Below are 17,481 nucleotides of genomic sequence, written 5' to 3' on the forward strand. Positions count from 1 at the left end.
ACTTAAGTAATGGGTTGTTTTTAAAAACAATTTATCTTATTTTTTTGTAATAATATTATATTATAATGATATACAAAGTGTTATAAAATATTGTTCATGCTAAATAAAAAAAACACCACAAAACATATAACTTGGGAAATCAGTGTAGCCAGTTAAGTAGATCACTCTGTACATGTGTGTATATAATATATGTATATATTATGTAATATGTATATGTTGATTTATAATCCTATTCATTAATTATGCATTCGGACTTTTTGTTTTGTGCCACTTTATTTATGTGCGTTGCCATTTTGTAACGTCGTGTATATTATATATACATATATACATACATTTTACTGCTGACGGACATTCAATTTTGAATAACAAGTATTGTACCATGTATATAATATATATATATATAAAATACAATAAGGATTTAGAGGGCGTAAAAATACCAAATCAAATTACAAAAAAAAAACCATAGGTATAATATAATAAAAACCAACATCGAAACACCAAAAACAATAATATCGTAATATTATGTATATGTATATATAGATTTACTACTTCACAAATGTTTAGTAATATTGCACACATTTTACTCTTTTAAACGGTCTCTTATACTGTTAAACAGTTACCGTTTTTTTCCGCGCATGTGACGCATAAAAAAGGAATATTCGAAATTCGATGCTAATCGCGAAAAATAATTTAGATACCTATACAATATATTATTACGATCATCTTTCGTTTTTAACGCGAGTCTTCACGATTTGTTGAGCAAAACATATTATTACATGTTTGTAGGTACATAATATAGATCGTAAATAAAATATCATAAATTACTGAAAGTCGAAAAAAAAAATGACCATCAATATTTTATTATTCAGTGTTTAGCGGTTATAATATAATATTTCAATTAATTTTATGATTATCCATTAACTCGTTTTACAACATTCGCGTTGTGTCAATGCATCGTTGCTTATTATATTACAGGGTAATATACAGGGTCTTCCAAAGAGCAAATTTCGTGTGACAGAAAGGACGAGGATTACGTTCGTTCTTACGCGATCCCCACCATTTTTGTCAGACAAAATTTGGAATGCCCTGTGTATGGATATTGTTTTACAGCTCCGAATTTCGAATTACCTTTGGCCACGAAAACACAACGTTGTAATATATATAATATTATAATAGGTACCTACCTATAATATTAGGTGTAACTATAATATTATAGGCAGGGTGACACACGCTCGCGGGACCATCTGAAATAATAATAATATGTAGGTAATAAAACACGTTTAGGGGTATACTCAAAATGCAAACGAACGCCGGACCAACCAGGACTCCTCCTATTAACACAAATGCGACGAAAAAATATAGTATTATCTATTGTACATCTATTACAACGACCGCGGTAACCGAAGCCATACGTCTTATTGTGATGAGGTTTCTGAGACATTTTCAAAATTTGATTATTTTAACATTTTTGCTAAGCACAGGAAGTTTATTATGTTTAGATTTTTAAAATTAATCTTAAATAATTAATGACATATACTGTACTATTTTAATATTATGTACCTACCTACCTATAAAATATTGCTTATTTTTTTTGAAAATTATCCAAAATGAAATTTACAAATAACAGATATTATATCCTAATAATATCATAATAAGTCTTATTATTACTCATATAATATAATATATTATACGTATAGCTAAATAACATCAACGGTAATAGTTAATCGTCGTGCTGTAATAAATGTTATTAAAAGCCATTTGACAATACCTATATCTGTTTTATGTTTCACCGATTGTAGTAAATTTGATTTATCCCAAAATGTGATTCATGACGTAAGTACTAAGGAATAATTATTGCTTATTATGAAATAAAATGGGTATAATGAATTAACAAATTTTAAATCGTTAATTAGTTGGGAAAATTCAAAATTCTAGGTTAACAGTATTATTTAGTAAGTATTATAATAATATTAAACATTTCGAAATATCGAATTGTCTATCTATCATAGATTAGATAAAAACGAAAACATGTTTAAAACTATTAATTAGGTAGTAAAATAGGTACCTAGAAAATTAAAAACCGTTTGTTCGTATATACCTATACAGCTACCTAAAATTTGGTTTTACGATCATTATCAGCTGCACGGTCGCTACAACTAAACGAATTATGATCACTAACAATATTATTAGACTGCTTTGATAAAATCGGAGTATTTATAAGTAATTTCATTTTTAAAAAAAAATTGTCAGAACATGTATTTATAACGAAATAACAGTATACCTAATAGTGATATGTAATATACAATGTAGCTTAATTTAGTTAGGTTAACTATCTAGAATCTTTAAAAATGTATTTCACACTAGAACATTTTGATAACATGTAGGTATCTAATCATAATACCAGCTGTGATGTGTTTACTGTTAACATAGCAATCTGAGCTCTAGTTATTATAAAAAATGAAAAGAAATAAAAACGAAATTTTAAATCTATCACTGATCTAATTAATTCTTCTCAGTTGGGAATAATTCCTTACACATTTGAAAGTATAATAAGCTTAGTAAAACCTTACAAGTGTATGATAATATGTTTAAGCTATATTGTACCTTTCATCTACAATAGTGTGGTTATTTTTGGAATAATTATAAAACTCCCATTTTCCCAACGATTCGGTAACAGCTTGTATGTATGATAGATAATATTTTAATAAACCATCAAAAATATTATACCTACCAGATTATATTAAACTATATATTTTTATGATAATAAGTTCCTTATAGTATAATATGATTTATATTATTATTGTGGTTTTTATACAACATAGTACTGCCCATAAATTATTAGTTTGAGAAAAGGTATTAGGTTGATGAGACATTGAGATGTCCAAGTTATTCGCAATTTGTAACATTTAAATTTTATATTTAATTATTATTACACGAATACTAAGTATGTATGGCAAGTTATCTAAAGAAATTAAAATTAGTAATAACAATACAATTAAGAATATTTTATTGGTTTGGTGATTAATTAAATACACTGAAATCAGATTCAAGATATAAATATTGATTAAAAAAGAATATTTTTGGCGAAAAAATGATAACTTTATAGATTTTTTTTATAAAGGCCCAAAATATATGCCCGATAGAATATGATGTGAGTTAAATATCTCTTACTGGGTACAGGATGGGGCAGTGAAACGGATTTAAAAATCATCCATTTCATTGCCCCACACTGTATAAATTATGTAAATTTTTTTGACTTATTGGTCTTATCCGTTATTTTAAATGTTCCGTTTCTTTCAAAATAACATAGGTTAGGTTACCTAGTTATTTAAAAACATAAAAATGGTATTTATGATCCAAAAAATATAAGATATATATATAGTGTAAAAGAACACCTGACAAATGAAATAACTTTGGTTTTAATCAATATTTTAAAATATATTTTTTATGACCTCTTAAAATGTCAACATTTTTTTAGTAAGACTCATTAAGTGGAAAGGTAATAAATTTCAAATAAAAATGTACAACAACAAAGATTTTAACAAGTACTCATAAATGCTCTTAAAACATTTAAAAAAAGTTTAACTTTTTGAATTTGAAAAGTTTTTTACAACTGTAACAACATTAATTACCTAACAAAAATAATGAGATTTTAAAAAACTGTAAAAAAAAACTACAAGACTTAAATAAATGTTTTTACAGTCAATATTTTTCTAAAAACCAGACGATTAAAAAAAAAAAATGAAAAATATTGACTAGAACAAAGGTTGTTTCATTTGTCAGGTTTTCCTGTTACTCTGCGTATAAGCAAAATAATATAGTCTGGGATTATAATTTTTTAGTATCCATTATAGCCCATCTTACGATTTTTTCCCACTTTAAACACCGGTCTTTGTTGATTCTTAATTATTACTGGTTTCATGGATAGTATTTTAGACATTGAGGCGTCTGTGTATAGATAACTCTGACGTAACTGCGATGTAAAAAAATGCTGACAGAATACAATTATTGTACACTCAAAATGGAAAAATATGCGTCTTAGGAATAAAACTGTTCAAGTTGTCTATGTAAATTTGTATGAAACCAAAAAAAAAAAAAAAAAACAAGATGGCTCGCAGTAAATCCCGAAAGCCGATAATAGCCGTTTTCCAAATGTATATGTCGTGTTTTATGCATTTCCTGCAGCGGTTGAATGCCATGTCAATTCCAAAGAAATGCGCTGCAGGATGAAATACATTTTTAAACTGACGTATTCGAATATTACTGAGGTAAAGGTACCAACTGGGAATCGAATTTAAACGTAAGAATACGTTTATCGCCGTCGTTCGCGATCCAATATAAAAATATTATGTTTTACCCCAGTCCCCAAATGTCATTCTGCAAACAGCTTTGACGTAGTTTATCTGTACCTACCTACGTTATATTATAATATTTATTAGATCGTACGTGGCATGTGCACCTATAATAATAAGGAAACCCCTTACCACGCACCAGCTGTGTATTATAGACATTAAGTTAGCGTTAAAGTAAGAAATGGTGGAATTTCATGAAATGTCTGGGTGCTTTATACACTAACCTGCAAATAGAGACGATAAACCTATACGATAATATAATTTTAAATTTCACCACTAGTTATTTTATACATTTCTCGTGATTTCTCGGTTATATTGTGAACAGTATAGTTAGGATAAAACTACATTGCTGTGGCGTGTGAACTAGTTGGAGTCGTCCACGTTGTCGATAACTCTGTTAGGTTATCGTGTTCGAAGATTAAATTGATAATTTTTTTTTTAATAATAAATAATAACAACAGTGATAAACACCAGTGGTGTATTTAGGTTTTTGTCTTGTGGGGGGAGGGGGTATGATTTTCTTATTTATTAGAATACATATTAATTATTATATTGTAATGGTGTATTCCACGTATTATAAAACGTAGGCAGTAAATAAATTAATTTAGTTTTTAAAAAACTATAAACAAATTATATATTACCTATATATAATTAAATTGTTGTACCTAGGTATTTTTGTATGGTTTATATTTTCATGTCTTCATACAATTTTACGCACATTTTTCATTCAGCTTTTCTATTTTGTTCTAAATGTATGTGAAAAATATTTTAAGTATAAATTGATTATATTGTTTTTCCTGTATGTAACCAATACTGAATACTTTATTAATATCAAAATAATAATAAATGTATAACTAATCTTTTGCAACTGCCAAGTATAGATGTGTACACTTTAGCCATTACCAATCGGGGATCGTTTAGATTAACTATAGTTATACTTAGTTTCATACTTTAACACTAACATAATATATATTATGTTATAATACATATCTAGAATCGTGTCAAGTACGTATATACAGGGTGTGGTTACTTAGTGCTATTTATCGTATACTATAATATTCAATTGACGTAGCCACACAATGCGTGGCATTGACATTTTATATATGCATGCCGTGTACCTATGTACGGCAAAGGGATCTCCTAATATAATATGTGGATAAGATATTGCTCGGTACCGTTAAAAAAAAACACTCTCTACACTATAATAATAGGTACATTATATTATATACGTATATATATATTATATTATAGGTTTAGATATATATAAAATATCGTAGTAATGGGAAACGTTATTCGAATTCAATTCAGAACTCACGAAGCGAATATAGTCACTTATTTTATAACAATAATACGTCGTACACGTAATACATAGAATATTATGCTATGTATATATATATTATATATTATTGAAGTAAAACTACTTGCGCAATAGTAACCGTACATAATATAATAGATATATATATATATATATATATATGAAATATGTGTAAACGTATCTAATATCGCGTCGTCTGCAGAAAGCCACTGGAAACATGACGTGCAGAATATTACACGCGCGTCGTTGTAAATATTGTGCACAATAGTATATAATATAATAATATATTTTACTCGTTTCGCAAACTTTGAAGGTGCGTCTTGCATTCGACGTGCGAAACGCGATTGCGAACGTTTTACAGTACTTTTTCCTAGTATACAAGCTATTTGAAAATAGGTGACAAGGATTGTGGAAGAGTGTCGGAAAAGATTGTGTGTGTGTGTGTGTGTGTGGGGGGGGGGGGGGTAAAGAAAAGGAGAAGGAAGAACGGTTTTTCGCACATTTCACGACTATAGTATATTATACGTCTTCCGATCTTACTGATTTATACACGCGCTCGCAGATTTTGAACTGCGTCGGATCGAGGAAACTTCCGGGAAGATTGATTCCGTTAAACTCTGATTCTAAACCTCAACAGTGTGATTCACCGCTCATCCGCTCACTTCCATTTTTCCTTTAGTAAAAAACATATTCAAGTTCTCATTTTTGAAACAATTAAGCATAGTCGAGGACCGTCGTATATCTATTATTATATTTTTTCTTTGTATTACCACCACGCGAGGGCGAATCGTTTGCTTAATTCTTATAGCACCATGTAATGTCGTTTATCGAACAAAAAACAATATTCAAATAACGTCACAAATAATGCGTAGTTTTGCCTCGCAGAAGTGGATCATATATTCAACCATTTCGATTTATATACCATTTGAGAAGTGTCATGCGGCGATACAAACTTCTTTTTTTTCAATTGAGAATCATCAATTTCTATTATAAATTGTAAACCAGATTTTTTTTCAAATGTTGTTATATAATTTATGTCTATTTCAGAATTTGATCTGGAAGTTACTGAGTTATCAAAATATATTTTATACTAAGTACAACAGTTCTTAAAGATGGTTTTACAAATTTTATAAATGTGTGTAATATTGGACATAATTTTTATTATTATTCTAGGAAAATTTGTTCAAAATTTAAATGATTATAGATTAAAATATTAATTACTAAAATAAAGGTACTAATCACCATTATCATGAATCAAGTAATTTTAATTTTTTTTTAATTTAATAACAGTTATAATTTATTTCAACTCAATCCTTATAACATAGTACAATTATATAAAGTATTTACAAGAATTGATTATGTTTACCTTTTCAAAGGTAAATAACTCAAAGATTACTCATTCGAATATCGGTTTAGAAACAATACAATTCTGAAAAATAGTCATTAATAAATTTAAAAAAAATGGGGGAATGAGCATGGTTGGTTGACCACTGTGCATTTGATATACTATTTGATAAATTATCATAATGCTGAGTGGAGAAAACGAGACGATGACAATTAATAAGAAGTATAATACGTAATAGTTCATGAAATTATTACCCATATAATAACATCCATAGTAAATTTGATCAAGTTTAATCTGTTGAGATGGAAAAAATGTCGGGAAAAAGTTTATGGTAAAAAAGTGACTAGCATAGGTAGCCACAATAAATTATGGAAGGCGAGTAAAAAAAACACACTGGTAGGTAATTCTAGACAATAGATTTCGTAAAAATGGGGTCATTTGGACGATTGTTGAAATTCTCAACACGCCAAAAAATATAATACCTATACGATATCGTTACAAAAGTGAAACTAAAACCATGTCGTACTTACGCGCCTTTTATCTCATAAAATATGTAAGCCCCGCAGGTACATAGAAATAATAATGAAAATAAAAAATACAAATAAAACGCGGCAAGGTCGGACGGAGGAAGATGAAGGTAGTAACTAAAATAAAAAAACGTTCGCAATCGCGCTACACACACGGAAAACGTTAAGTAGGTATAGGCACCTAATTAATATGATACTTGCCCAGAACGCATAGGTTCTGCCGTGGTGTTCATAATAATAATAATAATAATAATATCATAATATAATATTATGCAGAGACAAAACACGAAATATATATTACACTCGATAGTTATACGGATGGTATTCTATATGTTACACATTTCGTGTTCATGTGAACGGTACAAATTCGCGATATATCCCTCGCTGCCAAATAAATATATTATATATTATTTTAGCTGCTGCATATGACCGTGTCCGATGGACTGCGGTTTTCGAGCTCTTCCGGTCATACGTATGGCTATAATATATTATATTTTTATCGTAGTAAAACAACATATGGAAATAATAATACTATTTTAAGCGATATATAACGCAAACGTCGTTAATATCATATTGTTATAATATATTATGTAATAGGGAGTGGCACCCGGTTGGCAAAGCAACGGACTTGCATGCAGGGAACGTCATTTAGTCCCATTCTGAAACGCATCGCTTATTGTTATCATAATATTATTATATTGTTATTAATTGTGTGTGATCGTTTCTTTGATGTATAATAACATGTATTATAATACAACACGAACACTTAGCAACAGTACGCAACATCAAAATAATAGTGAGTATACCAATAACGAAAGTATACGCGTTGTTTGTGTGTAGGTATAGGTAATAGGTATATGGAAAAAAAAAGTCGTTTTCGTTTAGGATTCTCAAACGATGAAGCGGAAAAAAAGCATCGGTATATAATATCATCATACCGATATAATATTATATTATCATAGGTACGTATGACTACGGACGAAATCGGTATAAAATAATATATTATTATAGTAGCTTACAACAATATATATTATAAAAACCGAAATACGTCAGTATAATATTATATTATAGGCAGTAAATATTATAATATATGCGCATAATAATTATATATATGTAGAAAACACTCATCAAAAACATCAGAATATAATGCATATTAAATTATAATAATATTGTGTTGTTCGTACAATATTATCATATTGTTAATTACTATCAAAAAAAAAAAAAAAAACACGAAACATTTAAAAAAAAGTAACAGTATAATATATTATTATTATATTATATTATTATTATCGTTCATGTTTGTACCATTAGTACTTCGGACACGGAGCTTATACTGAGAACATACATGGTGACTCCGACCTCTACTGGGGGCCCTGCAACGATATGTTAAAACGTCAGTGCCTTATATTATAATAATAATATAATATTATCACGTATTTTCAAATTATTAAACAATATATTATAATATTTTAATTAGGTATAATATGATCGTCATTTTCGACAAACAGATGGAATTTGTACATGATTTAGTTTAATTTAAATATATATATTTATTATATAATATACTACATAGGTAGTATACGTCGCGACATGCATGCATAGGTATTTAGGTACCTACACACAAGGCCAGATTTAGAATTTTGATGGTCTCGTAGTTCAAAAAAGATTGTGGGACTCTGGATTTAATAGACTTTTCTTCCTTATTTCCTCAAATTGTCGTCATGCTATACAATACACTGTTTAAAAAAAAAATACATCTTCACCATTGATTGTTTACAAATAAATAAAATAAGTGGTCTTCTTTTTCTACTACTTTGTAACATTTTAAAATATATTTACCTAATAGTTTTTGTGGATCGAAAAGAAAATAGAAGAGAATAATTGAAACAAAAATATCAAAAGCAAATAGTTATGTTTAAAAAACAATAATTTCTATAAACTATATACTTTAGATTATAAAATTGATACCTAATCATGAATTCAATAGTAAAGTTGTTGTCAGTCCGATTTAGTTGGGCAAAATATGTTATTGCCTATTGCCAAGCACTTTTCATTCTCACTACATGTTAGATTATCTACTATACGGCGCTAAAAATTTGGACATAAAACAAAATGTTACATAAATATTTGACCCTTCAAACCCTTTTTAACAAAATATCTCGTGGCACGTTTTGTGACACACATACACACACACGCGGGTTTAGATCGATATCTCAAAATAAAAATATTATATAGTGTTACATCATATTTAACTCTGCAAAATCGATATTTATTACTGATCATTATTTATTTGGACCTGTTATTATACAATGACCATGGGATATTAAACATCCATCGTACCTATATATTACTCATTTAAAAAATGCACAGCATTCGTAAAAAATTATTGTTTATCGATTGTAGCGCGTACCTATAATGTTTTTGGTCGAATGATTGAAAATATGCCATGTAAAAATAAATCCAATGGTTAGGAAACCCAACACGAAAACAATACTATAATACATAATAATATAATGTATAATATAAAATCTCGACTCGACGGGTCATTTTTAAGGACTATATTATCCTTAGTATAAACGTTTTAATAACTCAGAAATGGCTTGTTCAAATATTGAATAAGGCAGGTACATATAAATTTTCAGAATAATCATCCACAGTAAAATTTATAGCAACAAATGAGAGGTTTAAATGTATTAAAAAATAGACGTTTGTATCGTTTTTTGTAGTACAAAAAATCTCAAGAATTTGAAAATACGGACTTTAAGAATAGGTATACGAAAATTCAAAAAATAGGAAATTTAACAAAACAATAAATGATTTTATGGAAAAAAATTAAGAGGGGTAAGCATAGTTAGTGTAGGTAACACTCTGTATGTTAAAATGTTATTACAAAATATGTATTGATCATTATTGTTGCTTTGTTCTTTAACCATCACGTACCCGCTTTATTATAACGGTTTAACACGGCGGCTATCTATTATCGGACCTTGTGGTTTCAATCGATTTATTTCGACGCATCCGTTCTTGTTCATAATACCAAGACGTCATAAAATATATAACGACTAAAACGTCTCGAGGGCGATGTACATAGAATTACCGCACGTTTACGCGTAATATATAGGTAGTGTTTTCAACGGGAAATTAACTATAAAACATATACCGCCGCCGCCGCCGTACCTATACCAGGTAAGTCCACGGTATCTTATAATAGTATTTATATTAATGTCGTACGAATCGTCACGGCAGTGCGGTACACCTCCACCGAAACTCCATTTGCGTGCAATCGGCGGTATTCGGCTGACGATGTTAAATCATTTTTATGTGTAACCGTTTTGCGTATATTATATTTCGCAAACACGCCTATCATATTATTTTATCGTTGCATACATACTCCTACCATAATAATACGCGTACATGTCGAGCTGGTACCGCTTTTCCCTTCGGTTCTATTGCATTTTGTGCTGTATTACGAGGTTCGGTAGTCATTATTACCGTTGTTGCGACACGCGGAGAGCTCAACGAATTTGATAGGTCTCGACACGCGAACCACGATTGCCTATATTATACGAAACAACGCGATTTGTACCTGTTCAGCGGCGTGCACTGCATCGAGCCTATACGCGTCACCCTGATAAGTATAGTTAGGTAACCGTGGTATTATCGGCTCGGACGTCGATAACGGCGGCTCATTTGCAGAACGAGAGGAAAAATTCATCGGTGACTAGCCGAAAATTCAGAGGGAATAACAATAACTATCGACCAGTGGGATATTATTGCTTAAAATCTCGTCGATATGATCCAATGCGAATCAGCCACCATGTGTGACTTTAATGTTATCGTGGCTCGTGACGGTGAAAACGACAACGTACTATAATGCTTATCACTTATAAAATATAATCATTGACATTATTGATATTATTATTAATTTATTGCAGCATGAACATTAGCCGGCGTGGTATATAGGCAATATAGGTACATTGGTGTGTAGGGGCTTATAACAATATTTATTTTGTTAAAATATATTTGTCCCAAAATATTGTGATTATTTTTATAATAATACTATTACATTTTTGTGGGAATTTACAAATATTATAAGGCGTGATCACATTTCTTAATATTTTTTTTTAACTTTACACAATTTAAAATAATCCTGAACTCTGACTTATTAACAGCGTAAGTTATAATGACATTATCGTATTATAATATTATTATTATTATAGTGGTTTCGAAAACGCCGAGTTTAATCAACGGAAACGATACATGCGGTTGAATATTATAATATTAAATCGATTCGCGCGATATGACTGACAGTAGCCGTGGGCTGTATAGGTATTATAGGCAATTTAATTGTACCAATAGTGTTGGTATACGGACGAATTAATTCGTGTTATTAATAAACGGCGCACGTCCTCCAGTACCGTTGTGCAGATAGAATTACCTCCACGTCCCTCGACCGAGCTCAAGTCTCCGCGCTCGCGTATATACACACTCGCCAACTCTCTCTCTCTCTCTTTCTCTCTCTCTCACCACGCACACACACACAAACACACCCACATATTATAAATGGTGGACGGTGGGGAATTTTAATAACACGGCGCGGTGGGTTGAAGGACTAAATATTATTAATATCCTGCCTGCCTGCCTGGCATGCCATCACCACTTCTCTTCCTAAACGATCCTTCACTTCATACATAATATATATATATGTATACCACGTCACACAATTAATAGAATCCCGTCCCGTTCTGCAACCAGCAGCACACGGCTAGTCATTGGTTCTGCGCAATATAATATAAATATATATATAGTATATATTATACGACTTCCCACACATAATAATAATAATAATAATAATAAAACGATCTCTGTGGAATGTCTTCCGTCCCGGAAAGTGTGGTCGAAATAACGCGTACAATATAATATATTATGTAATGTATAATTGATTGTCGGCCCCGAAAACGGACTAGGTTCGAGCGGTATATAGTTGTACATGTGTGTGATGTGTATATTATGTTTACGGGTGTATGTGTTTATAGTGGCTTTGGAGAGTGTATAGTGCGGCGGATATTTCTTCGCAGAGGGTTGTAAATAGTCGCGTGGCACTCGTGTTTCCGTGCTTGTATATATATATATATATACAAGTTTATATAAATAGTATATTATATATTATGTAGGTCATGTTTTTCTAACCCCGTCGCGATGGCGCCCCTTCATACACACGGACGCGCGATGGATATAGTATAGCATACAAACACAAATACGTACATGTTATATGATATACTCCTACTGAGCTGAGCTGGTTCGCTTCGATGTACAACTCGTAACGTGTAACGTGTACCGTGTATAATATTATGTGGCTGTGTTGTAAATCGTGTGTGTGGCGTATAAATTCCGCGTTCTACGACGTTTTTCTGGGCCACAACTTTAATATAAAATATGTGTACATAATATACCGGGTGATTCGCTTAACGCAAGACGCTAAATATTTAACAAATGCAACTTCCAACGATTTAAAATTTTTTTTTGTTTTTACCTGATATTAGAGGTCGTTTTTATTTTTTAGTATTTTTTTTTAAGGCTTATTGTAACAGAAAAAATAAATTTCGATTATATGATATTATATTGTTGTATAAATATCAGATTTTGGACGAGTAATTTATAAGTATTTAACATTTAAACGAGCGGAGTGGAGTGACAAGAGTATCCTGCAAAATTTTAGTCCACTATTCCGATCATCTAAACTTTAAATTCAAATTATAACTAATAAACAACTTGTCTGAAATTTAGTTTTTATGTAATGAAATACTATGAAAATTGTTCAGTGAACAATATTTCACGTCAGAATATGAAATAAAATGATTTGTCGTTCATTTAAATGAGTAAAAATTAAAAAATCTTATAACGATAACAAAATACTTAAAACATGATTTTTTTAAAAAAAATTATGTAAAAGAAATACTTTCTAAAACGTTGCTGTTTTCTGAAATAACGAGTGTCTTATTTCGTTCCATGGATCACCACATTTATATAAATATACGTGAATATTATATACAATGATATTTGCATTATGTACTGCCGATGGAAACCACTGGAAGTCTTTCTATCGCAAGTATAGATTTATAATAATAATATAGTGTCCTGATTTATGCGAAACACGTTGCAAATGGCGCAAAATAATGATTTCCAAAAATATTCTTTCAAAAAACAGCACTGCATTTAAAACGTAAATACTTTTTATTTACATGTTTAGATTAATTGGAATATTTAGCAGAGTTGATATATACCTCTTCAAATCAAAGTTTATTATGTTTATCGAAATATAGACTATTTAAATTTACTAAATTTGGGCCCAACCTATTGCTTTCGATAAAACTGAATTTGATTAGATATATTGATAAATTCTGAATCGATGTCATGGTGTCAATTAATATTCGTATATAATATAATAATAGCCGTAGTGCTTGGTGCCAACAGTAACTAACAGCTTCCTATTTGTTGTGACTCGTGAGAGACCCTCGTGAAAACATTGATTAATGTTTTATAATTATATGTGTGCACGCAGAACTGTTTATTGATAGGTACACCGTGCACCGTTTCGGTCGGTGTACGTAACACGAATGCTTCACCTATATAGTCGTGTCTCAATATGTATACACACACATAAGAACATGAAATTAGGTGAGCATAATTGTGAAATCACATGAACAGAAAAGTAAACATTTTCAAACAACCAAAGCATCATTAAAATACTAAGCTTTTGCGATGTTAATTTACTGCTAAATTGGCGCGACTCGATGAGCGAACTGTCGAGCGTCTCGAATTTAAAATGAGTATCACCTAAAGCCCAAACAACCAATTTTTAGATTTTTTATTCTGTAATATTACTAATTCACTGGATAGTGTATAACGGGCTTCAGAACCACCTCGGGGGGGGGGGGGGGAATTCGAAGCTGATGAATCAGAATTTTGAAATGTTTCGATAACGGTCTTGGTTCATAAGGAACTCTAAGCGTTTACTCAACGTTTTAGTTGTCATTTTTTAACTGAATAACATAGGTTGAGGGCATGGGAAAGTCAGATGGAAATGGTAGATCGATCCGATATAGCAATAATTACACTATCCCTACACACACTGCATGAAGTCGTTCGAAATTTCTGAGCACGCTATGCAGACGGTCATATTATAAATATTTAATGGGCGTTCGTATTATACGATGCATCATATTATTACAAATAGAATTGTTGAAAATGTTATCGAACGTTTCGACAACAATATAATAATATAGGACCTAACCGCATAGTCTGGGATTTGTATTGTTGAATATTTAAACGGTATAATGATATAGATATAGTACATTGCGTAAAGTTTAATTCTGTATACTGTTATTGTTTGACAAAATATTACACTGGAATCGTGGTCAAAATATTATTGATAAGAACACAACTGTCACTGAAAGCTGAGCGGTTAAATCAAAAATTCCAATTATGTGCGCCGTGTGCCGAGCTTGTTATATAATAATATATTATATTCAGACGTCCTCCCAAATCCGTCATAGCTGTGCGTTTATTATAATAACAATAGGATATGGATTTAAATTCATATTGAATGTTTTCTTCTGAATGTCCCAATACGTAGGTATTGTTTTTCACGCACAAAATTCGTTTCAAACAACAAAAGACTATTGTAACTTTTATTTTAAATTATTTACAATTTTCAGGCATTTTTTAAACGTTTGGTAGGAATTTTTCTTGTTTCTTATGATATTAAAATCTGCGCCCCAACAATAATAATAACGATCTGCTGGATCGGAGTATGCAAAAAGAGTGAAAATCTGCGGGCCGCGTAACACTGAAATACCTGCACAGGATTGGTTGACCGAAGACGGTCTCGGTGGGGCGTGATGGGAAACAAGTGGGTGACGTGCGGGGTGTGACCGGACCGAAAAGTGTGAGTGGAAGCTGCAGTACATATATATATATATGTAATATATGTAATAATAACTAAATTATACAGGGTGATTCACCGAGCATGCTCATCCCCTTTTGTCTTCAACGACACAGTTATTCAAAATCTGATTTTTGGAATTTTTAAATACACACATAAAAACCATAATATTTTAAAATTCTTGACATTTATTGTACTACTTATAGGGTCTCCTGTGGTGATACATTCCTCTATTTTTAAAATAAGTATTTTCCTCCCCGTTTCAACTGAAAATTATAAAGCAGCCATTTTTTCTGAAAATGTTTACGTTTAAAAATTAAAATTCGAACGAGCAGTATTTGAGTTGTTTAACTTTGTGTACTAAGGATGATAGGTTCATTACACCAGGTTTAGATAACATACGAGGGATATTATGGTGATTAATATTAATCGAACAATATTTATAATTTGTAATAAACAACAAATACTAGATCCAATGTTACATCTATTTTTATTTCTGAAAAATCAATTTCAAGCAGGTCTATTATTCTTAGATCACACATTTTAATAACTGAGTAGCTCGTTTACATTTTGAATAACTTACATCCAAATTTTCAGTAAAAAAAGGGGTCTTCATTTTAAAACATGGCCTGTAAGTACCTGCATTTAAAAATTCCAAAAACCCAGAATTTAAATGAATTTATTATTGAAGGAAAAAACGGGGGATTTGCATGCTCGGGGAATCGCCCCGTATAATATTATGCACACTTCCACGCTGACCTACCTCCGCCGACACACGTCCGCCCATAGGTATACAGCTGCGTATATTATATTATATGTACTTCTTCGCGTCTTACCTATTATTATTATTATTATATATAAATTATACATTATATTACGCTATGATGTACACGCGCGTTCAGCACAGCTCTTCCCCGCCGACGAATTGGATTAAAATTATGAACGTCCCTTGATAACGTATTCAAAGAACGTAAGGTTTTATATATTTTGCATGCTCGTGGATTCGCACGCGCGTTCACGGCGGCGGCGCGGGCATCGTCATAGTCACACCGGCGGCGGCGGCGTCCGGAAACCCCATGAATACCAAACACGATGTACTCGCATTCAATAATGCAAAACCATTAAGGTTTACTGGTGCAACGCGTATTACATTAGACCGGCTCATGAAACATAATATACACCTACCTCTGGCCACCTACGCGCGTATTTCACTTGTACCTAAGTCATACAGGGTGTGGTTTGCCAAGCGTGCTCTGCACCTTCGCATTATCGCCAACAATGATAGTTGATTCACTCGAGTGGAGTGTCTCGTGCCGAGATCCACTTCGTTTTCAATACCACCCTTGTATTTTCCAGCAAATTGTGAATCACAATGACGGTTTTTTTTGAAAATTTTGATGTACGTCCTATCTAAATCGAAATTTAAACGAATAGTTTTTGATTTATTATTGACATTGTGTATTAATAGTGACTTGGTGATATTGGTCCACGATAACTATAAGTAATGGGTATGGAACATTTGATATTCCAAAAACCAGTATTTGAATGAATTCATTATTAAAGGAAAAAAAATTAGGAGTCTGTTGAACACCTTATTCACGTGCAATAATATTTTTAGATTATATTATACCAATTATGTTATGTTAAATATGGTGTGTGTAGTATATAATTATAGCTACGCTAACAATACTGATTGAGGGAAACGTAAATTAACCCGACGTCATATTATGACACCAATATAGCGCGCTGTCCGATATAAGTGTCTTAGCCAGATAATTAATAAATGTTTAATAATGAAATTTCGTTAATTTTAATTTTTCTCTAGAGAACCGCTAGGTATTTAATATTAGATACTTATAGTTCTACCTATGCTGCAAATTATTTAAATACAGTTTGTTGTCATTCTCAAGCCGTTGTCGCTTATTTACTCAAATTCGTCAATACGCTTAAAATTATATTGCAATTATCAATAAATACTTTAGCTGTTATCTGTTATA

At 31.1% G+C, this 17,481-nt stretch overlaps 1 protein-coding gene across 4 annotated transcripts in view; it reads right to left on the reverse strand.

Moving 5' to 3' along the window:
* Window positions 1–17,481, reverse strand: part of LOC100160775 (gamma-aminobutyric acid receptor subunit beta) — a 66,376-nt gene that overhangs the window by 14,918 nt on the left and 33,977 nt on the right. For 2 of the 4 annotated variants that reach the window (XM_003244409.4, XM_008184789.3), the window contains exon 3: window positions 8,845–8,912. The exons of the other annotated variants lie outside the window; for them this stretch is intronic. In XM_003244409.4, the coding sequence (XP_003244457.1) occupies window positions 8,845–8,912 (68 nt within the window). The remainder of the gene's footprint in view (window positions 1–8,844; window positions 8,913–17,481) is intronic. 4 annotated transcript variants of the gene reach the window in all.

The sequence above is a fragment of the Acyrthosiphon pisum genome, chromosome A3, assembly GCF_005508785.2.
Source record: "Acyrthosiphon pisum isolate AL4f chromosome A3, pea_aphid_22Mar2018_4r6ur, whole genome shotgun sequence".
NCBI lineage: Eukaryota > Metazoa > Arthropoda > Insecta > Hemiptera > Aphididae > Acyrthosiphon > Acyrthosiphon pisum.